The sequence below is a fragment of the Mustela erminea genome, chromosome 15 (genome assembly GCF_009829155.1).
Source record: "Mustela erminea isolate mMusErm1 chromosome 15, mMusErm1.Pri, whole genome shotgun sequence".
Classification (NCBI taxonomy): Eukaryota; Metazoa; Chordata; class Mammalia; order Carnivora; family Mustelidae; genus Mustela; species Mustela erminea.
This window is the reverse complement of record NC_045628.1, coordinates 62,492,871-62,518,603: the sequence shown is the minus strand read 5'-3', so window position 1 is coordinate 62,518,603 and position 25,733 is coordinate 62,492,871. Positions and strand designations below refer to the sequence as shown.

At 40.9% G+C, this 25,733-nt stretch overlaps 1 protein-coding gene across 4 annotated transcripts in view; it reads right to left on the bottom strand.

The window, feature by feature from the left end:
- Positions 1 to 25,733, bottom strand: part of WDFY2 (WD repeat and FYVE domain containing 2) — a 178,424-nt gene that overhangs the window by 96,102 nt on the left and 56,589 nt on the right. For all 4 annotated transcript variants that reach the window (XR_004279123.1, XM_032314638.1, XM_032314636.1 and 1 more), the window contains exon 2: positions 8,149 to 8,216. Coding sequence is in view for 3 of the 4 variants with exons in the window: in XM_032314638.1 (XP_032170529.1) it covers positions 8,149 to 8,216 (68 nt within the window). In the remaining variant the exon portion in view is untranslated. The remainder of the gene's footprint in view (positions 1 to 8,148; positions 8,217 to 25,733) is intronic.

Below are 25,733 nucleotides of genomic sequence, written 5' to 3'. Positions count from 1 at the left end.
ACTCAAACACAAGTTTCACTAAAGCTGTGGACTGAAATCCATACTGACTGCTTTGCAATGGTAAAGGCATTACTAATCCTCATGGGATGTTCTAGTGGTCTCTTTAAAACTAAGCCAACAACGGTACTTCCATGAACAAAACTTCAGGTATTAAAGGAATCCTGATAAAGTTGAATATGAGGATCCTACAATAAGAGGACTTCAAGGAGCCTGGGTGGCTCTGTCGGCATTGGCCTTTCGTGCAGGTCATGATCTGGCACTGAGCCCCACATCAGGTTCCCTGCTCAGCAAGAAATCTGTTTCTCCCTCTCCCTCTGCCCCTCCCCTCCACTCATATTCTCTCCCTCTCAAATAAACAAATAAAATCTTTAAAAAACTTCAAGGAGCACCCTACTACCATACAATAAATATTTAATTCACGGACACTATGTCATTCAGTCCTGTTTATCACAAGACAATATTTATTAGGTTTACAATATTTAACCCATGTTTTACTAAGAACACTTATATTTAAGACTTCAGTTGCCCAGCATTAAAAATCATTTTCCATTTCAAGCAAATATTTTATGCACTCTACTAAAACTAACCACTTGTTTCCTTTTAATTTAGTCTGAGTAATATCAGCAAAATTATAGTGAATTAGCAGTGGTCATTTTTTCTCCCAGACAGGTTTTAAGTTACAGCTACAAGTTTAAGATCTAAGTTCAAAAAAATTTTTTTTAAACTCTGTCATATGAAAATCAAACAAGAATATGCTAAATAAATGCTGTAATTATTCAGATTAGTTAATAATCCATTATTTTTACCTTGGATAATTCATGTTTTCATGTAATTAAAAATCAGAAGTTCCTTGGGCATATTTTCTTCTTAGTAAATACAGAATTAAAAGATCATATTACATAACTCTTTTTGAAAATGTTGATAGCAAAAACAGTGAATTGCTTTTACATATGGTTCCCTAACAAAACCTATACCAAAAGAAACCAACAAAAGAACAATATACTTCACAACTAGGAACCAAGGAGTTATTTGAAATAAGATATAAAATAATAAGATGAGCATTTCCCAATTACACCCATATCCCTTAGTCTGTCAAGAAAAGTCTCTCAATTGAGTTAAAGATGTTGTCTATAAGTCACCAAAACAATCACCACCTTATAAAAACAGAAATGCCAAATTCATTATTTTAAATAGTTTTTACTACTAATCTATCCACATGAATTTCCCCCAAAACTTCAATAAATCCAGTAGAAGAGATAGGAAAACACACAAACCAGTTCCACCAATTGTCTTAAATTACACAAAGTTCTCCTTTGACCCTGGAAAATTCAACACTTGCAATTTACATACAAAATGACCCATTTCCAACCCAGGTATACAGTACGTGAACATATTACTCATTTCAATTTTCACGTTATCTGTTGCTGTAGAACTAAAGGAAAAGGAAATCAATCTAGCCACAACCTCACATATTGGTCAGTCTTTTCCTAATCCCCCTTGGGTACAGATTAGCTATAGTCTATATTGTTAAAGCATCATGAACCTGAAAATACTTTATAAATTACTTATTTAATATAACTCACAACCAAAATATTTTTGCAAATTTGAGATCAAAGGAAATGGGACAGTTTATTCATCAGGCTCCAGAGCAGGGAAAATGTAAAGGATTTGCCTGAAATGACTCAGCAAACTGGCAGCAAAAATGAAAATCCAATTCTAGTTTCCCACCCAGGCACAGATTCCAACATAAAAGCTATTTTGAAAACTCCCATCTTAAAAAATACATATTTTGGGGTGAATTTCATGTAAACAGTAATCCTATGTCCAAACTTCATCTCTCTGTCTTAACTAAGATAATTTAATGCATTCCCTACCTCATTTCACAAGGAATTTGAAATTACTTAAAAAGCAGACACAATGAGGGGTGCCTGGGTGGCTCAGTCGGTTGGGCATCTGCCTTTGGCTCAGGTCATGATCCCAGGGTACTGGGATCGAGCCCCACATCGGGATCCTTGCTTGGCAAGGAAAATGCTTCCCCCTCTCCCTCTGCCTGCCACTCTGCCTGTTTGTGCTCTCTGTTAATAAATAAAATCTTAAAAAAAAAAAAAAAAAAAGCATCACAATGAAACCAAAGAATAGAAATAAGCAAAATGTCACGACTAAAGACAATATGTGTAAGAACAGGAAAAAAAAAAAAAAAGAACAGAAAGAAAATGAGAATAAAGATCTGTTGGCAAACACAATAGGTTCCATGTTTTACAATGATCCATAAGGACTGTGAACCGGGTCCCTAGAGCTGTCCCCCCAACCTTTTTCACCTCACATACAGAAAACTAGATCTGAACAGCCACTGGAGTCCACGGAAGAGATCTGCAGGGCCCCGATGACCGGATTTCCTGCCCAGCTCCGAAGATCAGCTCTCAGGGTCTGCAATCCGCTTTGATCATCCCAGCACCTGATGCGGCACATGGGCTGGTAAGTTCTGCTTAGAGAAAGCATGGGGCTTCTGGCCCCCTCAGCGCTTCCTCAGAGGCACGCTGAGCACTATGGTTGACAATTACTTCAAAAACAGCCATAAAGCATCTCGTATATGCAACACCTCGGTCCAAGCAGAGGACGCAATGAAGACAGGCATTCCCACAGAGGGCTAACCCAAAGTGGGAAGACTGTGCCGACGAGCCATCACACAGCATGGCCACCATACAGCCCTCCATAAGCAGTCTTTCTTTCAAACAGGCTTTTTGATAAAAACCAGGAAGCAGTGGTTCAAAATTTCACTTTTCAGTGAGGACTCGAGTTCCTATACATTAAAAGTTAGCCAAGCAAATTGTCAAGCTGCCGGCCTGTGTGAAAAACTGAAGGGGTCCCAAGTACAAAGCTCCAGATGGGGCAAATGCCAACTCAACCACACCAAGGCAGAGAGCTGGAAAAACACAGGTCATTTTATTGCTGTGTTAGGTGCGCCTCTGATCTGCACTTTATCTTTGAAAACCATCTTCTGTTCTGCTTTAGGGACAAATTCATAAACACCGAGGAGCCAAAGTAAATACCACCTGCTTGCCCCGCCAACCACAGAACCCACAGAGATTTTCCAACTGTCCGGCACACCCTCAGTCCTAGCGCTCCGGGCCTCTTAACCTCCCAGTCACCACATCCTTGGCAGCCAAGCTGCTTCACCTATTCCCATGCCCATGGGGGAAAGCTGGCAGTAAAGGCCCAGACATGATACCCAATACTTTAATACAATAAGCAAGATCTGGAACACCTGCCTCCCTGGCTCCTGCTGGAGATTTCTCTCCTCCATCTCTTTGTTTGACCCCATGAATGGCAAACCGAGTTTAAAAAGCAAATCTAAAATAATTCAACCATGAAAAAGGAAATGCCTATGCTTTTCATATTTTTTTTTGTTTTGTTTCTTCCCTCTGCAGAGACATGGTGGTTGAAATGGTACCTATTAGAAGCCTGGAACAAATAATCGTTTATGGCTACAACTGAAACCTCAACTCTATACCCTCAGAAAGGCCCCTCTCTGGTTTCCAAGCTCCAAGAGGTCCCAGCTGGGTACATCGTTAACTTGACCTTCTCACAGGCAATAATAAGCAGCTAGCACACGACGTACATCAAGAAGATACGATTTTTCAAAGAATATTAGGTAAGAAAATGCTCTCATTTCTCAGTCACCCGTAAAAATTGGCACATAGGAAATTACAAAACAAGTCATCAGTCACCCCAAATTCTCTATAGGCAGCAGGGTTTAAAATGGGGCTTTCTTCAGGGAACCTTTGTGACCATGTTCCTATGACGCCTGTTTCCCATTATATCACTCAGCACACAGCGTGAGTGGTGTTTATTTTAAGTTTGCCTTCCTCACCAAGACTATACACACCATGAAGACAGGAACCATATGCCCTACTTAACCACTATATCCTTGGGACACTGCACAGTGTTGAGTATGGAAGAAACTTTTAAAATCTGTTGTATGAACTGTCCAAAGAAATTAAACAGGATCAATATCTCTTTCTGCTTTTCTTCACTTGCCCTCACTCTTCCCAGTCTATTTTCAGCTCAACAGCACAGTGGCATCAATTGGGACATGGCTCTGTCTTTTCTCTTTAAAGTTCATAGAGATCCTGGAGAAACTGAACAGGCAGGAATTGGGAGGTATACAATCATGGCTAGGCCATGTCAGAAACTTGCAGTTGGGAGGCAGAGAAACCCACTGGAGGGAATGTTAGCACTCTTGGACATATCTCTTGAATTCAAAGGCAAAAGCAGAGCCAGCTTCTGGAGATCAGGAGGAGGAGGAGGAGGAGGACAAAAACCTTCAGGCATCACCTGTTTTGCTTTCTTTCCCTCTGGAGCCAAGTGGTCCTTTCTCTCTGATTCCTACTTCCTTTTAAGGGGATCGGTTTTCCCTTGTTCTGTATGCACTCAAATACCTCACAGCTATAAGGTTTACATGTTCCCAGCTCACGGGACCACCTGAGGCTGACACGAGAATTTCCTACTCCAAATTCTAAATTCTGGGAACATCAGGTTGGCTCGGGAGCAAACAGCCTTCACCAGGCAAGTCTGGTCTCTCCTGATTCCCTCTTAAAGGGGAAGCGGGAGCTTCTCAGAAAACACAGGGTAGGAGGACACACCCCCAAAGCAGATGTGTTTTTGATCATGGTGTGTCTGCTTCTTATTCTTTTGTCTACCACACCCTAAATTCATCCAGCCTTCTCGCACCGATCCTTTCAGACTCACTCCCAACATCATACTCAGCCTTCACCGTTCACCCCTTTCCATCTAATGCCTTGTGCTTCCTCCCTCTCCGGGAAACTCCAAATTCTTCTCAATGTTACAAAACACTACTATCCTATGCAGAACACGACAAATGCTACCTTAAAAGGTATGTTAATAAACAGATAAATAAATAAGCCATATATTACATGCACAAGGTATTTTCTTTATGGTCTCTTCTGGATTTGGAATACTGCTTATTTAATACCACCATAAACTCACCATATGGTCCTCTCTGCCTTGTGATGTCCATGACATAGCCTCTAGATATACTCTATCTTTCTACTTATTTTGTAACTAATATCACATAATCATTACTTAAGGATAAGACTAAGTAATCTCTTAACAAAACAGGTTTCTTTCTTTCTTTTTTTTTTTTTAAGATTTTATTTATTTATTTGACAGAGAGAAAAAGAGGGAATACAAGCAGGCAGAACAGTCTGCAGAGGGAGAAGGAGAAGCAGGTTCCCTGCAATGTGCGGCTGGATCTCAGGACCCTGGAATCATGAACTGAGCCGAAGGCAGATGCTTAACCGACGGAGCCACCCCAGCGCCCCATAACACCTTTCAACAGAAAGAAATGCAAAACAAGTCTTTGGAAATTCAAAGTTATTTCAAGTTTTCTAACTGTCCAAAAATATAGCATAATTCCTTATGCAACAAGATACTACCTCTCTCAAGTTAAACAAAACTGACTCTTGCTCAAAGATTAGCTACTGTGTTTTCTAAGTACATTCAACTCCTAGGAACATAGAAGCCAATTTCTGATCAATTGTGAAGAATATAGCCTTTTGTTTTTTTTACCTCTCTGTGGTAGTGGTAGCCATCCAACAATAAAAGATTATGGAAAACACCTTGACCATATGCACCTTATTCATTTGCAACCCATGGCAACTAGCTCAGTGGCCTGCATACAGTAGGTATGCAATAAATGTTTGAGCCACTAGAATGTGTACTTATAATGTATACTTATATCCATTATTTACAAATTAATAGCTTATATGCATGAGGCTTTCTATATGTTCATATAAACATGTGTAAATAGATCAGCATGTTGACTATAATGCTAGAAGACAGTCTTCTCAAATATTACATTCAGATCACCTAAGGATCTTATTAAAAATGCAGATTTTGATTCAGTAGGTCTAGCATGAAACCCAATATCTGCACTGCCAGTAAGTTCTCAGGTGACCCTAATACAGCTGGTCAAAACACATTTTAATAGCAAAGCGATGCCTTTTTCACTCCCTTCAGTAGAAGGCCATTGGCAAAATATGCAAATAATTCAAGGGTCCTCCTCACAACTGTGTTTAAGCCCTAGGAAAATGTCCACTAATGATCTCAGGCACTCTTCTTTAATATCAGACTCAAGTCTGCAGTAAGTATTTATATACTGAGCACTTCTGCCTGGGGGAGGAGCTACAGCAGCCTGTAGTTATTCACACAGCTTCATAAATGATAAAAACCCAACTAGAGGCTTCTCTGTATTCTCAGTGACATTCAAATAAAGAGAACGTCAGAAAATGACAGCAAAATGTGTCTGGATGTGCACATGGGGAAGGGGGCAGAGAAGCAATGGCTCAGGATGCTGTGTCCCCATGAGAGTCCTATTCATGTTCATCTCAAGAAGATTCCTTGCTCACCATCCCCGAGTTCTTATCATTCTGCCAAGGTCTGACTCTCCTCTGTCTTCATGGTCATGGGAGTGACAGCTCTCCAGAGCTGACTACAGACCTTCCACACGTCCTCTCGTCGGATACCATGTCAAGTTTGATGAAAAAATGAGACCACGGATAAGACTGGTTACATCACTCAAAAATTAGGAAAAGCAGTCCATCAGAGAATCCCTTTCCCTTTCCTTTTACCTGAGCCCTCATCACTGCCACAGCCTAAAGAGAAAGTTCACCCAGGCCTTTTGCTATAGAATGCCCGTCTGCTAGTGGCACAACAGGTCAAGAGCCAATATAAGAATCACAAGAAGTTTCTTCTTCCCTAATGCAGGACTGACCACTTGGGTGAGCTTCTTGGTTATCATTTACTTACTATAAAATTCTGAAGGCATGCAAAACCTCAAAGATAATTTGAAAATCACAGAAAGTGATCATATCCTTAATAATTCATTTGTTCATCAACAAGCAAAATTGCTGTTTCTGTTATCACAGAATTCTCTTGCCAGGGGCATAAACTTAATCATATCTACAATTTAGCCTGCATTTATTTTGGCTGTACCCTGTTGCATGTATTTCCCAAACCAGGGTACTCCTATCAAGGGGAAGAGGTACACAGTGAAGCAAGCCAGAGAGTAAGCGGGCCCAGACAACAAACCCGAAGAGGGGCTTTGCTAGGGTTTCAATTTCAATTAAGATGTGAAGGAAGGGGAGTGAGGGAAATGTTTACTAATATAACTAATAATGAATGTACATAATTATCTTATACTCAAACATGGAACAGGAAACCCAAACTTCATTAATTTTTAATAAAAAAACATCAGACTAAAAAGAAATTTCCTATTTTGGGAAGCAAGCTCTTCTCTCCCTATAGGAGAACCTCTGCCAGCACACCAATCTAAGAATCAGTAGTATGTGTTTTTTTTAAATATATTTAAAAGATTAGCTATTTATCAGTACAAGGACATTTCTCACATAAGAGCTTGAGGAAATGAGACTAACCTCCAATTAGAATGTTTCAATCTTTTTTATTATTATTATTTTTTTTTTTTAAGATTTTTTATTTATTTGACAGATAGAGATCACAAGCAGGCAGAGAGGCAGGCAGAGAGAGAGAGGAGGAAGCAGGCTCCCCACTGAGCAGAGAGCCCGATGCAGGGCTCGATCCCAAGACCCTGGGATCATGACCTGAGCCGAACACAGAGGCTTTAACCCACTGAGCCACCCAGGTACCCCTAGAATGTTTCAATCTTAAGCAAATACTTGTGAGAACTAAATCCTCAATGCTGACTGTCTTGTATTTGAATGAATAACATAACAATAACGCAAGAACAAACTTACTTCACAAATGTTATCACCGGGTAAAATTTTAAATGCTGAAGGAAGTACTTCATGAAAAAATTAAACAAAAAGTTGGAAAAGAAGGAGACAGCTGTAATCAGAGAGCCTGTGTGCTGCAGTCCTTCTTCCATTAATCTTATTCAGAAACTATGAATATATATAGTCAACGTCAAAATAATTTTCTTATTTTACATACTGAGAGCTAAAATGATTGAATATGGTACTTTCCATTATAATGATAATCCCAATCCTCAGATATCCCTACTCAAGAAGAAAATACAAAGACGACACTCTGGAAGGGAAGGGGAGGTGAGGCCCATGTCTGAATTTTAAACACAGAGATCCAGATACTTACCAGGCATCACTTGATATATGCTTGGCCAATACTGTCCACTGTCTCTCTTTAGCCATACACGAACAGTCCTGCAAAAGAAAAACAATACGTGTGTTAAATCACAGTGTTTTTAGTCATGAGAAAATGGTGACAGAAACCAAACCTCTTAACTTTAACTATGTTATGTCTTGATTAAATATGTTACATATATTTATATAGACAGATAGATCTTAATTATAAATACTTATAAATAAATATGTAATAGATAAATAATACAAACACCACATAAATATATATTTATAAATATAAATATTTATAGATATAACAAAATAAATATATACTTATAAGTAACTAAATATATTTACTTATCTATAACTATATACGTGCATACCACTTATGCCTCTCCATAGATCCTATGTTCCTTAAATTTAAGGCTTGTGCACACTTAGAATTACATGACTCTTGAAGTATTATCCTCACATGTCTGTATACACACATGCAATAGTGAAATGTTTGAAAATTACTATTTTTATTGTTGTTCTGCCTGTCCAAGTTTGTTACTTTTGCCTTAGTCTGCTGAAAGCATTCAATCTGTCTGGGGAGTTATTAGGTTTTACTAGTAAAGGAAGTGTGAAGAGATGAAATGAAGCATCTGACATACACAGAAGGGTTACACAGTAAATCCATAGTCTCACAGGCCAGGCCACGTCTTGACAGAAGGTTTTTCCAGACATGGTCAGGTAACAAACTTTGAGACTCAGATTCCTGAGCTAGAAGCTGGCCAGTGGGGCTGGATGGAACGTGGAAATCCGGCAGCAAAGGCTGTGAATGAAGTTCCGGGCCAGCGGTCAGATACAGACATGGCAGAGACCCAGAGGAGCTCAGAAAGAAGGTGCCAGAGAGAAAATAAAGCAGTCAGAGAGTACTACTAGGTTCTCACTAACCAGAAAGGCCCACCATGAGTTAGTTACACCAGCCTTGACAGCATCTGCACAGGCCAACAAGGCAAACACATCTAGAAGGTAACAGAACATTCTTCTAGAGACCAGAGGCAGTAGGAGAAATCAAACCAAGAGAAATAAGCAGTTCTCTACTGGTGGGAGATCCCACATACCACACCATTCACTCCACACACTTAAATCATCCCAGGCTAAAAAGCAAACAAAGACTGAGAATATTTATCTCACACTATTTAAGTCAATGTACTAGACTAAGTTTTAAATTGTATTGGATTTTTCAAAAAAATAAAAAAAATAATAAATTGTATTGGATTTTCCCCGTTATCAATGGGTCTCCTATACGGAGTACTAGGAGAAAAACTAGACCAAATACAGATACAATAAAGAAATACCATTTTCTCCCCATAGCCACAAGACACAATATAGTGATATACAGTGACATGATTACATATACACGCAAAAATTCCATCTTCTGGTTCAACTATCCTAGTTTATAGGATGGATAGATATAATTGCAAACAATTTGTAAAAAGTAATTCCATACATATACTATTTATATACATAGTGCAATCCCCTCAGAACTCCAACAGCTTTTACTGTGGACATGGAAACATCAATCTTCAAATCTATGTGGAATGGCAAAAAGCCCCAAATAGCCACAACAATATTGGAAAGAAAAACAGAAGTTGGAGGCCTCCCAATTCCTTATTTCAGAACTTACTACAAAGTTTCAGTAATCAAAACAGCATAGTATTATTAGCAGAAGCATAGATGTGAATCAACAGAGCAGAGCTGAGAGTCCAGGTATAGGTGCAAACAAACACCTATGAACCATAAATTTTTGATGAGGGTGTCAAGACACTTCAACAGGAAAAGAATAATCTCTTCAACAGATGGTACTAAAACAACTAGATAACCACATTCAGAGAAATGAAGTTGGACCCCAACTTCACATACAAAAACTAGGGATGGATTAATGACCTGAATATCAAAGCTGAAACTAAAAACTATTAAAGAAGAACACAGAGGCACATCTTCATGACCTTGACTTCAACAATGTACTCTTGAATTGGACATGACAGCCTGAGCACAAAAAATAAATAAATAAATTAGACCTCATAAAAATTCAAAACTTTTGTGTAACAGAGACATCATCAAGAATGGGAGGACAAGCTACAGAATGGGAGAAAACGTTTGCAAATCATATAGATGATGGAGGATTTAGTGCCCATACTATGTAAGGAACTCAAATGACAAGCAACCCAATTAAAGGGTGGACAAAGGGCTTTAGTGGACATTTTCCCAAAGATTAACAAGTAGCCAAAAAAACACATGAAAAGATAATTTGACATCACTGGTCAACAGGGAATGCAAATCAAAGCCCACGGTAAGATACCTTTCCCACTCACTAGGAAGGCCTATAATAATTTTTTTATGGAAGTTAAGTGTTCTAGAGGCTATAGTGAATAGGAACACTCATACATTCCTCAAAGAAATGTAAAATGATGCAGCCACTGTTCAAACTAGTTTGACAGTTCCTCAAAAAAAACAGCAAACCATATGACCCACTAATTCCACTCCTAGGTATGTGCTCAGAAGAACTGAAAACAGGTATGCAAACAGATATGTGTTCATGTATGTTCCTAACAGTACAATTCTTGCCATTTGCTACAACATGGATGAAGAGGATAATGCTAGGTGAAATAAGCCAGTCAGAGAGACAAATACCATATGATTTCACTCATGTGGAATTCAAGAAATAACAGACTTTTTTTTTTTAAGATTTTATTTATTTATTTGACAGAGAGACGGATCACAAATAGGCAGAGGCAGGCAGAGAGAGAGGGAGAAGCAGGCTTCCCGCTGAGCAGAGAGGCCGACGCAAGGCTCGATCCCAGGACCCTGAGACCATGACCTGAGCCAAAAGCAGAGGCTTAACCCACTGAGCCACCCAGGCGCCCCAAGAAATAACAGACTTTTAAAGACAGAGCACAAACTGGTGGCCGCCAGAGGGGAGGTAGGTGGGGGATGGGTGAAATAGGTAAAGGGTGATTAAGAGTACACTTATCACAGTGAGCACAGAGTAATGTACAGAACTGCCGAATCACCACACTGCGCCCCTGAAATTAACAGAACACTGTATGTTACCTACACTGGAATCTTAAAAAGTAATACATTTTTTTATAAAGAAAAAAAATGACAGCACAATTCACAATAGCCAATAGGTATAAACAACCCTAATGTCATCGGCAGATGAATGGACAAACAAGTTGTATATATATAAAATAATATAATATCGTCCATGAAAAGGAATGGAGTACTGACACATCCTAAACTTGCTTAAACCTCAGAAACATTACACTAAGTAAAAGCAGCCAGACAAAAAAAGTCACATACTGTTTGATTCTTTTAAATGAAATGTCCAGAACAGACAAATCCATAGGGAGAGAAGATGAGAGGTTGTCAGGGCGGGCAAGGGGAGTAATTACTCAGTGGGTAATGGTGTGTTCTTCTGGGGTGATGACAAAGTTTTGAAACTAAAGATAGCTGGTGGGTACACCACACTGTGCACGCACTAAATGCCACTGAATTGCACATTTTAAAGTGGTTCGCTCTAGGTCATGTGAATTTCACCCCAAAAGACATTTAAGAAGAACAAGCAATAAAGATTTTGCCTGGAGTTGAGGCAACCACCTTTGCTCATGAGACAACAAGCTTGAGGACAGAAGGGGACAACTGAGGTCCACAGGGTTGAAGGCAGAAAGGGCCTGGCCTCAATAGTACCCCTGAGCTAGCAACCCTCAGAGTAACTGCAGACTTGCTTGTGAGATGATTTCTCTATTTCTACCTGAAGCCACTGTCGAAGGATTTTGTTACTGGGATCAGAATACATGTTAACGGACAGAGATGAAGGAAAGGAATGTCCTTCTTCAGGTTTGGGGTCTGTCCAAGTACATGACAGTGCTGTCGTTCAGAGATAGGGAACGATGGAAAAGGGCAGGACTCAGTGAGAATCATGAGCTCAATTTTGAACATTTAAATTAGAGGTGTCTTGGGACGCCTGGGTGGCTCAGTTGGTTAAGTGGCTGCCTTCGGCTCAGGTCATGATCCCAGCGTCCTGGGATCGAGTCCTACATGGGGCTCCTTGCTTGGCGGGGAGCCTGCTTCTCCCTCTGCCTCTGCCTGCTTCTCTGTCTGCCTGTGCTCACTCGCTCTCTCTCCCTCTCTCTCTCCGACAAATAAATAAATAAAATCTTAAAAAAAAATAAAAAATTAGAGGTGTCTTTGAGTTAGCCAGGAGTTCCTAGTTCATGGAAAAGAAGACTTATAATCAGAACCTATGGCAGAAAGTTGTTGTGAAGATTAAATGTAAGCTTCTTTTTGTTTTCAAAGATTTATTGATTATTTGAGAGAGAGAGAGATTAACTGTGCGCATGAGCGGGGGAGCAGGCAGAGGGGGAGAGAATCTCAAGCAGACTCCCCAGTGGGCATGGAGCCCGATGTCGGACTCAACCTCATGACCCTGACCTGAGCTGAAATCAGGAGTTGGTCGCTCAACCCCGACTGAGCCACCTGGGCACCCTGAAATGGAAGGTACCTGATGTACAGCAAGTACTCAGTAATTGTCAACAATTATTATTATTGTCACTATTATCACTATTTTTTTTAAAAAAACACATGAATCCACCATTGCTTGGGAGAGTTCAAGATCCAAAGCCTTTCTGGCTTTGCCAGCATATGGAAAATTTGAATCCTTAATGTAAGGGATTTTTCGCTCAGTTTACAAAGATGTCTTGTACATTATTCACCTGTCCCTTTATCCATTTCTTTCACATGTACTGAGAATCTGCTATGTGCCAGGCACTGTGCAGGAGCTCCGTGTGCACAGACATGGAAACATCATTACAACCGCGAATGATAAGGGCTACGAGGGATTTTGAATCCACATAAGGCAATGTAGGAAAGGTATATAATCCACGTGGAGAAGGGTGGCAGGCTGACCCTGGAGGGACGATGTTACCTATTATCCCATTTACTTCCTTCACTGCACTGGCCACAGCCTCTTATTTGCTTTACCCACTGACAAACATGCTTATTATCTGAAAAACAAAAATAAGAAAATAGCATGATAATAAAGAACATTCTTTTATTGCTCACTGCTATCTACCCAGAGGCTGCCAGAGGGCCTCGCACATGGCAAATACATGCTAAATACATGGTGGGTGAATGTAGATAGGCTAGTCCAAGGCGGCAGAGACTGCTGGTCGTCTACACTAGACTCATTCTCCTCTTCTTCCTTAGCAGCTGTTATCGTGACTTGAGAGGGAAGAGCAGAGCCCAAAGGCCAATAAACAGAAGACAACGGACCGCAAGCTAGACAGGATGCTTGGCCAAGGTGATTTGCTATGGATACTACTACAAGGGAACAAAAAGAAGTCTACTGGGCTTCGCAGGGGACTGTCTTGCCCACAGAATTCTGAACGTGGCCTCCCGACAATCCCAACAATTATCGATCTCGTGTCACCAACGAGGGCTCTGAGGTGCAGAGAGCCCCCAGGTCATGCAAAACCACAGTGTGAACCCAGGCAGTATCTAGCCTCCAAGACTGCTCCTCTCAAGTACCACGCTATACAGAACTCTTCCCACCGGGGTGGGGGGGGGGGGCAGGACAGGAAGACAGAACAGAGCGAGCTGTGTTTTCAATGTACTGAGTTTAAAATAGCTATAGAGGTGGACCAGCTTCTTCTGTGGGGATGAGAGCTGAAGGGAGCAACTAAACCGGGAGTGGCCAGGCTGTGACACTACTGAGTTGTTAGTACAATCAATGCTCCTGGCCTTGCAGATGCATAAATTATAAGGTTACACAGATGTGTATGTATATATGTATGTACACATAAACATTTAAATAACAGTGGTCCAAAAATTTCAGTAAAAAGGTACATAACAATACAGCTAATAAAGGTCTGCTTTAAGATTTTTTTAAAAGGATTTTATTCATTTATTTCAGAGACCTAGTGACAGAGAAAGAGAATGAGCACAGACAGCAGCAGAAGGAGAGGGACAAGCAAGCTCCCCACTGAGCAGGGAGCCTGAGGTGGGGCTCGATCCCAGGATGCTGGGATCAGGACCTGAGCCAAAGGCAGACGCTTAACAGACTGAGCCACCCAGGAGCCCCTGTTTTAAGATTTTTTAAAATAGCTGTATAGGTCAAAAGGGTGGCAGGCTAATATTAGTTTTAACTTTAATAAAAGTGACAAGCATTTTTACAGAAACAACAGCCCCCCAAACACGCTGCATATATATTTATTCCTTACAATAGTTCTATGAAACAAATCATCCTTTATTTTATTATTTTTTAAAGATTTTATTTATTTGTTTGATAGAGAAAGTGAGAGAGCACAAGCAGGGGAAACAGTGGGGAGACAGAGGGAGAACCAGACTCCCTGTCCAGCACAGAGTGTAATACAGGGCTCTGTCCCAGGACCCTGGGATCATGACCTGAGCCGAAGGCAGATGCCTAACCATCTGAGCCACGTAGACACCCCCCAAATTGTCCTTTAGAGGTGAGAAGGCGGGATGCCTGGTTGGCTCAGTTGGTTAAGCCACTGCCTTCGGCTCAGGTCATGATCCCAGCATCCTCGGATCAAGTCCCACATTGGGCTCCTTGCTCAGCAGGGAGCCTGCTTCTCCCTCTGTCTGCTACTCTGCCTGTGCTCGCGCTCGCTCTCTCTCTCTCTGACAAATAAATAAATAAAATCTTTTAAAAAATAAAAAATAAAAAAAAAATAGAGGTGAGAAGGCCCAGAGAATTTAAACAATTTGCCTGAACCACTAACCTGAAGTTATTTTAAATTCTGTACTCTCTTCACTAAACATATCACCTTCCTTATACCAACATGTATGAAGAGCAACTAATAAATTTTATAATTAAAAATAAAATTACATAAAAGTATTTACTCCCTTATCTTTAGAGGTATATTAACAGTTTAAAAAAGAAAAAGAAAAAAAAAAAGGCACTACATCCTAGAGGTCAAAAGTAAAATTTGGACAGCTAGGAATTTCCTAGATGAATGTAAATTCCACTATACAAAGCTGTAAGTATTAATTTTTTTGCAAATTATATTTTTTAAAGCAACACAAAAAGTTTTTAATAGTAAGTGAAAAACTTTTTTCCTTGGAAAAAAATTCAAGAAAAAAAACAGCTGTGATTAAGAGTCATGGTTAAGCCAGCAGAGGTCAGTGTACTGGAGAAAAATCCGTGTCCTCCTGAAAAGCAGAGAAGTGCATTCACCCCACACACAAAGGCCTGGCTTCACGGGAACCTGGCAGAGCCGTGCACCTTGCACTGTCTACCTTACAAGGTCCTGTCTTCTTCTCCCCCTACATACTCTTCTCCCCCAAGCTCTCACCAAAGGCAGAAACAGACATTAAGATAGTTGGGAGAAGCAATTCTCATCTCCAAAATAATCTGACAGGATATCCCCAGTGGGCTTCAGTCAGTTTAGCAGCTGGGCTGTTTTGAAAACAACATCATCTTATTCTATATTGGACACAGCTGACCACATTTCAACAGTTACATTACTGTTAACTATTAGCCTTAAATATTATTCCTTAAACCTACAAGAGTTTTTCTTTTTCATTTTCAAGGTGAAAACAGATGTTGGATGAATTGTAGTCTTTTTTCTTTTTTTTAGCGGTTTTATTTATTTGACGGAGATCACAAGTAGGCATAGACGAAGGCAGAGAGAGAGAGAAGCAGGCTCCCTGCTGAGCAGAAAGCCAGATGCGGGGCTCGATCCCAGGACCCTGAGATCATGACCTGAGCCGAAGGCAGAGGCCTAACCCGCTGAGCCACCCAGGCGTCCCTGAACTGTAGTCTTTATCAACACTCCACCATGATCAGTGCACGTTTGCTCCTTGACTGAGTTCTAAACACCACCAGAGAAGGAACCCCACTTTATCATACTCGGCATCTGCCCAGGGCCAAGCTCCATGCCAGGTCCAAGAAGCGGTAGTCATCATTTCCAAAAGATCAAGAGGACTGGTCAAGAGTTCCTCCCCACAGCCACCCACCCCCACCCTGTCCACCACCAGGAAATTCTCTGATCACATCTGTAGAGACCTTGTGCAGAATGGCAGCAAAGAAGCTGCTCTGAAACGAAGAGATCTGTACCCTGTGCTGGTGGGGAACGGGGGATGATGAGGAAAGAGCTGCAAATCCTTCAGTCTACCAGTGCCTAAAGAAATGAGAAATGCAAGGGCATTCTGACCGTGCCTCTCATCCCACTCCAGCTCGGTCCAAAGAACGGAATCCAGTGCCTGCCTCCACTGCAACCTTAACTAGGTTGGGTGTGACCTCCTCACAGGCAGCCCTCCCCCAGCAGCCAATGAGATCACACAGAGAGATCAAACTTTCAATCCAGCAAAGATTGAGATTGATAGAGATTCCCAAATTTTAGTTTTGTACTTGACTTTCTTGTTTCAGACTGTGCTAGATACACACAAGCTGGCAATAGAGTTTAGTAACACAGAGGTGCTGAACTATGTATGCACACACACACACACACACACACACACACACACACACACACGGCCAAGCACCACACCAGGCCCACTCCCACCCCCATCCTATCCAGGAAAAATAAACCCTTTGTTCTAAATTCCAGCAGTCTTTAAGAGCCCACTTACACAGATGGAGACAATGAATGGCAGGGACTGGAACAACTTGGGATTCCAAGACTATTCAAATCTCGAAGTGAGGGATTCGGTCCCATTGCCTCACAAGTGCAACTATATACATTCATTCACTGACCTGCTGATCACTTAAAACACCTACTAGGCACAGGATGGGAATCTCACTAGAGGCACAAAGACAAACAGTGCCACCTCTGTTCTCAGAAACTCGCCACCCACTGCATGCGACAGGCGACAAAGCACCACAACTCAGCCAGGTGAGAGCTTGGGCTGCAGCAGCCCCTGCTGTTCCAGAAACATGCAGGCATCAAACTCTGAAATGGAGCCTGGTTTAGAAGTTAGGGGGGCCGTCCCAGAGATGACGATGTCTGAATCGCAGGATGAGACAGCATCTAGCAGAGGAAGGGGGCCAGGGATGGGGGCGCACTCCTGGTAAGAGGAGCAAGGCACACACACATGGAGGCGAGCCGGCAGAGAGGGGCCGAGAGGGGTAAGGAGACCCCAGCTGGACAAAGGAGCAGGCGGGAGGCCACACAGGCTCTGTAGGCCATGCTGAGGAGTCTGGGTTTTACTCCAAGGATAATGGGGAGCGACTGAAAACCAAGCAGCCAGTCACATTTTTTTTTGTTTGTCTGGGGAAGCCTGGAAGAAGAATGCTTACCCTAAAGCAACCAGCGTGGTTAGAGAGTAAACCAGGAAAAAAGGATGCAGCTCGGGACAAGAAAAGAAGGCAGACTTCAGAGCACTTAGGAGGTGGAAGCGTCCAGACTCAGGGGCTGACCGGGTATGGGGAGCTGCAGGAATGGTGGTCCCAGTCACCAGGAAGTGACTTTTGTAGAAGGCAATGCTGACTTCATCTTGAACTTGCTGGGTGCAGGGATGCCCCAGTTAGGACTGTCGAAGATTGAACTGCCTTCCTACTCGGAGTCCAGGGGCTTCTCGAGACCTGAGCTGAAGATCAAGATCTGCAAAGCCACCAACACAGAAGCAGTAGCTAAGCCACCGGTAAGTAAGAAAAGGACCAACGATGAACCCCGGAATAACGCCATCAGTGAAGGGGTGCAGCACACAGAAGATCCACAACGACGCTGGTGTGGGCCACCAAGGACATGACCAACAGCCTTCACTTCTCAGACAGAGCACATGTCCTCATTTTTGGTCCAGAAAATAAGGTCGTTATAACCATACCTAAGAACTGAACCAAATTCACAGTGAAAACGTGCCCGTAATAAAAAACTATCTATATAGGTCACTTTTCTGAGAGAAGAGGGAAGATTGGGGGTGGTGACAAACAGTATACCACAGGTTGCTAAGCTACTGAATAAAATAAGACGAGGCGTCTACCCATGTTGAAATTCAGGCTTTTAAAAATGTGCCCTAGAATGATGCAACGTTCATTAGTTACCATAGCAATGAGCTTCACTTCCCAGGGGACAATTGTTATTTTTGCCACCACTGAAGTAACTTGGGGGGCGAGGGGGGAGTGTGGGGGGATGCGGGGGGAGTGATGCCGACTGTTTTCAAGACCCTGAATTTTCAGGGAATACTCATCTAATAGATCACACACTGCAACCTCAATACAAACAGAAGGCAGCCCCTAGCGATCAGCGGACGAACAGAAAAACTTGAAGCAACAGGATGGCAGTCAGTAACTTTTTGTAGTTTTTACAGTATCTTGTGAAAGGGGGAAAAATGCCTCTAATGCAAATAATGTTGCAGAAATTCTTGGAAAACATACCTAAAAGATTTTTTTAAAGCCATTTTCCTAATTATTAGTAATGAAAACAGACCACCGGATTCTCATTATATGCATTCGAATCACATGTAGTGAATAAACGAAACCCAATCGTTTACAAAACCCTGTGTATCTCTTTATGGAGGGTTTCTCCACAGCTAGACAGACTGCTGTGTGGAGTGAATTAAGGCAACTGAGGGGTTTGAGACAGAGGGGCTCAAGCTGGGCACGGTCCAGCCTCTTGACACCCCCCGGCAGCTCAATGCCAAGCATCGCCACCCACTACATCAGACCTAAAAAACATTGCAAAATCACAGACACCTGGATTTTCTTTCTCACCTAGCAAGCTAGCCATATGTGGCTGAAGAATAGCCATGGCTGGTTTAGATTTCAAAATCTGGAGCTTTTCCTGGCATTCCTGCTTGAAAAACAGTAACATCCATTTTGGTCATTTGCAGTCACGGGCTTCAGAGAGATGCGATTCTTACAGCCGTCACCAGACAATATCTTAACCACCTGGGTGCCTTACTTTGTCTCAGTCTCGTTTCGTTTAATAACGGACCTAACACAAAGGTCACGTAAGCCTTCACAAGGTAAAAGTTGAAACCTCACAATCAAGTGAGAGTATCTTCATTGTCTTTTCAAATCTATAAAATGAAGTCTCAAAATGAGGTTAAATGGACCAGGTAAGAAATTACAAACACACACAAAATACATGGGATGACTATCTCTGTCAAGCAATAGTAAGGGCCTCAAGAAAAAGAAGCCTCCCCCCAGAAGGTCTTAATTCTGAGTGGTTTTGTTACTATTAAGCACTACTCTGGGGCTGCAATTAGTTTCCTAGCCTTCCAGCCGTGCTTGTTTATTTTGTTTTCTTGGTTAAACTCTTTGTGGCTAATGATTAAGCACAGCTTCCAGTCTTTGCATAGTTATGGGTTTTAGAATTCCCAGACTCCCTCCCTCTCACCTCTCACTGCTGTACCTGCAGATCTGCTCTCTCATTTTAGCACAACTCCCCAGGTAAGCCTACCAGACTCCTGGGCGGAACAAAGGTCTGGAATCACACTGCATCTTGCAAATGTCAGAACAGTCACACTGCCTGTCGATCGTAGTTAGCAAGTCCATGAACTCCTTGAGAACTTCAAAGAAATTTTTATTTTTTAATATTTTGACCTTAGATTTTTTTTAATACCTATAATACTTTTACTTTAAATATATACAGTACTTAGACCAGAGAAAGCCTTGGAAAAGGTCATATAAGTACATAAAAGAAAGGCAAAAGAAGTGGATACAGAAGAGAAAAAACATAAACACATTCCCAGTGCAACAGTGAGGAGTAACCCATAGGCCAGCACTCGGAATGTACCAGATCAGAGAGGCTGGATGGGTTCCTGGATATTAGCATCAGCAATGCCATCTGTTCCTCGGCCAGAGTCCCTCACAGGCAAAAGGAACAGGAGTACAAGCCTTGAACTGTCAGTCTGAGCAATTCAACAATATGAGTGTGGAGTGTTCATCAAGATCACCCAAGAGGAGGAATACGGATGGAACTGCCAGTGGAACAATGTAATTTAAATATTGTTCTTGCCTCTATCCACAGCAGGGGGGCCCGGTCTGTCGTCAGCCTCCTTACCCCTATATTCCTACAGCCCGCTACAGTGCCAAGCACGTGATAAATGCACAGGAAGGACTTAATGAAACAGTAAACTGAAAGAAAAAGCAGTGATCAGGAGGATGCCCCTGGCCAGATAAACTGATGATCCCTTCCAGGGTAGCCTCATGTAGCAAAATGGCTAGGAAACTTGCTACACCTTAAAAAACAAAGCAGAGCTGGGAGGAGGGGCAAATGGAGAGTTACTGTTCAATGGGTATGGAGTTCCCATCTGAGAAACGGGTAATAGGGATGAATGCACAGCAGTGTGAAAGTACTTCATGTCATCGAACTGTACACCTAAAGGTGGTTCAAATGGTAAACTTTTTATAAATTTTTGTAAAAGAAACAGGCTCTCTATCTCTCTGCAAGTGTAACCTTCGCAGAGGTGCCAAAGATTCAGCCATCAGAGGGCCAGTAAAGAGCATCCTTGGCTGAGAATGTGTAAAAGGAATTCACTTGCCCACTCCAACAGGATAGGGCAGCATGTTCCCCTCCAGAATCCAAATCCAAATGGGACGTAGGGTTTGGAAGAATCAGACTTGGTATCCTATGAAAAAAGGAACAAATGAGAGTTTCTGAACCATGTGTAAGTGGGTACGTTAACATAACGAAAGGGGATGTTTTCAAAAGATTATGTTGGCAGCAGCAAGCAACCTGGATTAGACAAGAGAAAAATTTAAAACTAGAAGACTACCTGAGAGCCTCCTCTAGTGATCAACAGGTTAAAAGAGAGTCGTGGCAGGGTATTAAGGAGGAAGAACTAAGTCCTAGAACCATCTCTAAGAAGAAATCACAGGATGGATAAAGAGCCAAAGGTGGCTATTAACAATTCCGGTCTGGAGAGCCACACAGATGATGAAGACAGATCGTGATGGAGTTACCACCCATATGTGAAAAACAAGGAAAATCTTCCCAAAGTCAACTCACTTTTCCAGAAAGAGAAGCTGGAAAATCTCACTGATTTTCGGCAGTGTGACAGAATAGACACTGAAAGACCTTCCAGATTAAAAGCAATCAAATGCTGGCCTCAATTTAGTAGAATCTGGTTTTCTTTTTGGTGTTGTTATTTGAAAACTTGTTTGAAAGTGAGGGATCCGCAGCTCCCCAAAACTCTTATAAGGGAGTTCTTAGCAATTTTAAACTATTACGTTTTTAACTTTAAGAGTTTCTGTTGGACCCTGTAGATCTTAGGTATCCATTTTAATGTCACACTGGGCATGGGCTATAGGAGAAAAGTCTAGAGCCTAACTAACATGGGAAATCTAATAAGAAACCTTATTTAAGCCAAGATTCCAAAGGCTACACCCCTGGTGCAAGAGTATATAAGGGACATAACCGCCCCTGCCCCCAATGCAGAAATGGGACAGCAAGAAAACTCATCTACATAAAAATCAATCAATCAATAAATCAAGCTGTTTTCTACAAGCTGACCCTCGTGAAAGATCTGGTACAAATTTACTCTTCTTTTGTGATCTGAGAAGCCTCTAATGGAGAATTTAATATTTTTTAAAATACTTTATTCATTCATTTGACAGAGAGAGATCACAAGTAGGCAGAAAGAGAGTAAGGGAAGCAGGCTCCCTGCTGAGCAGAGAGCCCAATGCAGGGCTCGATCCCAAGACCCTGGGATCATGACCTGAGCAGAGGCAGAGGCTTTAACCCACTGAGCAACCCGGGCACTCCAAGAATTTAATTTTAAGTTGTCCTAGATGTACCATGTACTCAGGTAACCAATTAAGCAAAAGCAAGCCCAGTCTTACAGAGTAACTCAACTTCAAGGAGACCTTAAAAAATTTCCCCAGATGAAGTTCTAAGGGAAATGAGTAGATCCAGTTTTTAAAATGACAAAACTCACCTGGAAACTAGGTATCAGAGTGAGAACCAGCAAAAACCAAAGAACAAAAAGGGACCAATGAAGACTTCAAATACTAAACTCATCAGAAATACAATATAAAATAACTACATTCAATGTGCTTCAAGAATAAAAGAGGCTGAAAATATATAGATAGTGGATTTAAAAAACAGAACTTCTGAAAATGAAAAATACAATATTACTGAAATAAAAATTCCAATGGACAAATGGGACAGATTAGATACAATCGAAGAGAGGATTTATAAACTAAAGATAAATCAAAAACACTCCATAAGATGATCCTCATGAAGACAAAGATATGGAAAATATTAAAATTTAAAAAACATGAAAGAGTGAAAAAGATTAGAATGAGCTCTAAGATATGTATAATTGGAAGGAATAATATAAAAAGGGGTAAGAGATAAGAGTTGAGAGATAATGGCTCAGCCTCTTAACAGAAATTGTGAAAAATGTCAATTCTAAGATGAAGATAATCAATGGTGGGAAATGAGCCCAGATAAGATCAAAAGTTATCACTTCCTTTCCTTTTTTTAAAAAATATTTTATTTTATTTATTTGACAGAGAGAGAGATCACAAGTAGGCAGAGAGGAGGGCAGAGGGAGAAGGGGAAGCAGGCTCCCTGCTGAGCAGAGAGCCCGATGCTGGGCTCAATCCCAGGACCCTGAGACCATGACCTGAGCCAAAGGCAGAGGCTTAACCCACTGAGTCACCCAGGCACCCCCTCCTTTCCTTTTTTTAAAAAGATTTTTTATCTATTTGAGAGAGAGAGATAACGAGAATGGGGGAGGAGCAGAGAAGCAGACTCCCCGCTGAGCAGGGAGTCCAATTGTGGAGCTCAATCCCAGCACCTAAAGATCATGACCTGAGCCAAAGGCAGATGCTTAACTGACTGAGCCACCCAGCCCCTGAAAGTTACCATTTCCTTTCCAAGAGAACTGATCAGACTACAGCTATGCTCCCATTTCCCTGATGTCCTAGAACTTCAGGCAAAGAAAATATTCTCTAAGAATGAAGGGGGCCTTGTTAAAGAAAACAGGAATTCAGTCACATATCATTAGATCATAACTACTTTTTCTTTGCTGTCCATGTTCTCATAAGAAACATGCCACACATGTTTTTCAACACTACCTTTTATATTTCAGTGATGATTGGAAATGCTCCATGAATAATATGGACCCAAGTCAGGCAAGACATGATTTTGGGAAATAACTTCCACTATGAAATTAAAGAAAATAGAGCAGAAAATATAAAATCCACCCATTTTGCCTACCTTCCTCTATTTCTCTTTAGCCTTTACAAAACACCCTAAGGTGAGTAAAGCAAAGATAGCATTCATAGTCAATGTCTGAAGGCGTTTGGAATCTAGAAGAATTAAACAATTTGATCAAAATGACAGGGGAAGATGGTGGGAAAAATAACACGAAAAGCCTACTGTCAGGGTGTCTGGGTGGCTCAGTCAGTTAAGCATCTGACTCTTGGTTTTCATGCAGGTCATGATCTCAGATTCCTGAGCCCCTGGTACATCTCTGCACTCAGCGGGGTTCTGCTTCTCTCCCTCACCCCTCCCCCTGCTCACATGCTTGCTCTCCCGCACTTTAAAATAAACAAATCTTAAAAAAAAAAAAAAAAAAAAAAACAGATTATATCTTTTAAAAAAATCTTGGCATCTTAACTCATAACTGTATCTATAACAGTATGTAACAAAAAAGCACAGCTTCCTTTGAGTACAGAGGAATTATGAATAGAGAAATAGCAGTGGATGTTAATTTCAAGTAGTACTAAACAGTATCATCATCCAGTTGGCTAAATGAATTGGTTTACCAGGTCCTCCAGAATCCTTTGTTGGTATTAATAATTAGTTCACAAATGAAACACTTTTTATTTCTAGAGAGTGGATAATAATTTCTGGGTCTCTAAAATTAATAAACAACCTAGAAAAGGCCATGCTTTTAAGGTGTTAACAGCTGAGCCAAATTACCTGGCATATATGCCCAAAAGAAACCAGAACAAAGTATCAGAATAAACCTGCTAGAACATTTCTAAAGTTCTCATGTGCTCAATACACAACTTATAGTAGCACATGTAAATAATAAAGGGAGACAATAGCATATGGGCTGCTTTGAAGTTAGCAGAGTGGATGCAAATGTCTATTTTCTGCAGTGCTTAAATGTATTTCATTAGGAAATTAAATTTTCCTCACTACTGGAAAACACTAAATGGCATAAACGTATTCAGATTCCATATTAAATAATCTACATTATTTTGAACATCCATCTGCTCTCCCTTATGACAAACGACAAGAACTGAATTTCTAGATGGAATCATAAAAGCCTTTACAATCTACTCTATTTTATAAAGTAACTAAGACTAATCATATTTCTCACAAATTTTAAATGTATTGGACATGCTCTGTAGTAATACATAGCAAGTATGAAATGGGGAAAATCAAAAGACAATGACACTACATCTTTACTCTGCCAGGTCAAATAAACGTAGAAGAATAGCCCTCTAGAATTCTGCTTGATATAAAGAGATGTTTTAGCATGAAGGGTTGAAAAATCTCATGTTATGTTGAAAAAAACATAGTATATGGATATCCTCTCCTCCTATAATCAACTTCCCTTCCTGTGGGTTTTGAGATACATAATATATACTCATGAATGTTAATAAATCCCATAAATCAAAATCACATTAACTTTCCTTCCATATTGAACCTCCCCCGTAAGCTCCCATAGAATGCCCTTGATGTATCAAAATAAATGGTGTAAAACAGTGTAGATGAACCTACACTACTAAGATTTCTTTATGTGTTAGTTGAAGAAAAGTCTATAAAAGTCTAGAAATAATTCATTATATCTTGTCCTCCCTTGGAAAACATGATGAAACTTAAGCCATACCAAAGAAAAGCTTACACGCTAACTCATGAAATGCAGAGAAGCCAGAGAAACAGAACCTTCTGTTTATTAGTTAACTCTCATTTGTATTTTTGTCAGAGAAGTCAGGTAAAAGTACTACTAGAAACGAAATCATTTTCTAAAATTCTTTTCAAGAATACATTAACCTCCAAGAAGATCCTGAAATTCCTAAGAATTTCCTCAGAATCTTGAGCTAATAAGGCTCACAAACCACAGAACCCCTCCACCAGAAGCCATTCTGTAAATCAGGCATGATATGCAAATTATTGCTCTACATAATACGCAGCAGTATTGAGTTAATCCCTGCAAAAATAAACGTCCAAAAGCTTAGCAGTACCCCATATTTTTACTAGCTAGCATTCTCCCAAGTAGTTACATACGTAAGAAAATGAATGAAATCAGCATTTTCTGAGTCACACAGCATAGCTTTTCATGAATGGGTACTTAAGTGTGAAGATGGATTAACTCTCTGATCTCATTTTAATGAGTTTCTCTTTGTCTTTGAGGGACTACACTGCACAGATGCTCAATCACTCCACTCCATAGTCATTTAAATCAATCCATTTAAGAGGTTTGAGAATGACTCCTACTTATTTGCGCATACAAAATTCACCAAAATTTAAAGTCAGACAGTAATTTAACTAATGTAAAGTTCCTCCTTCTGTCCAATAGATTGTTAATTCCTGTCGATTCCACCTCCGTGATGTAAATGAAGTCTGTCCTCGCTCTGCGGTATCACACTGCCTTGGCAAGAGCCTCCTACCTCATCTTCAG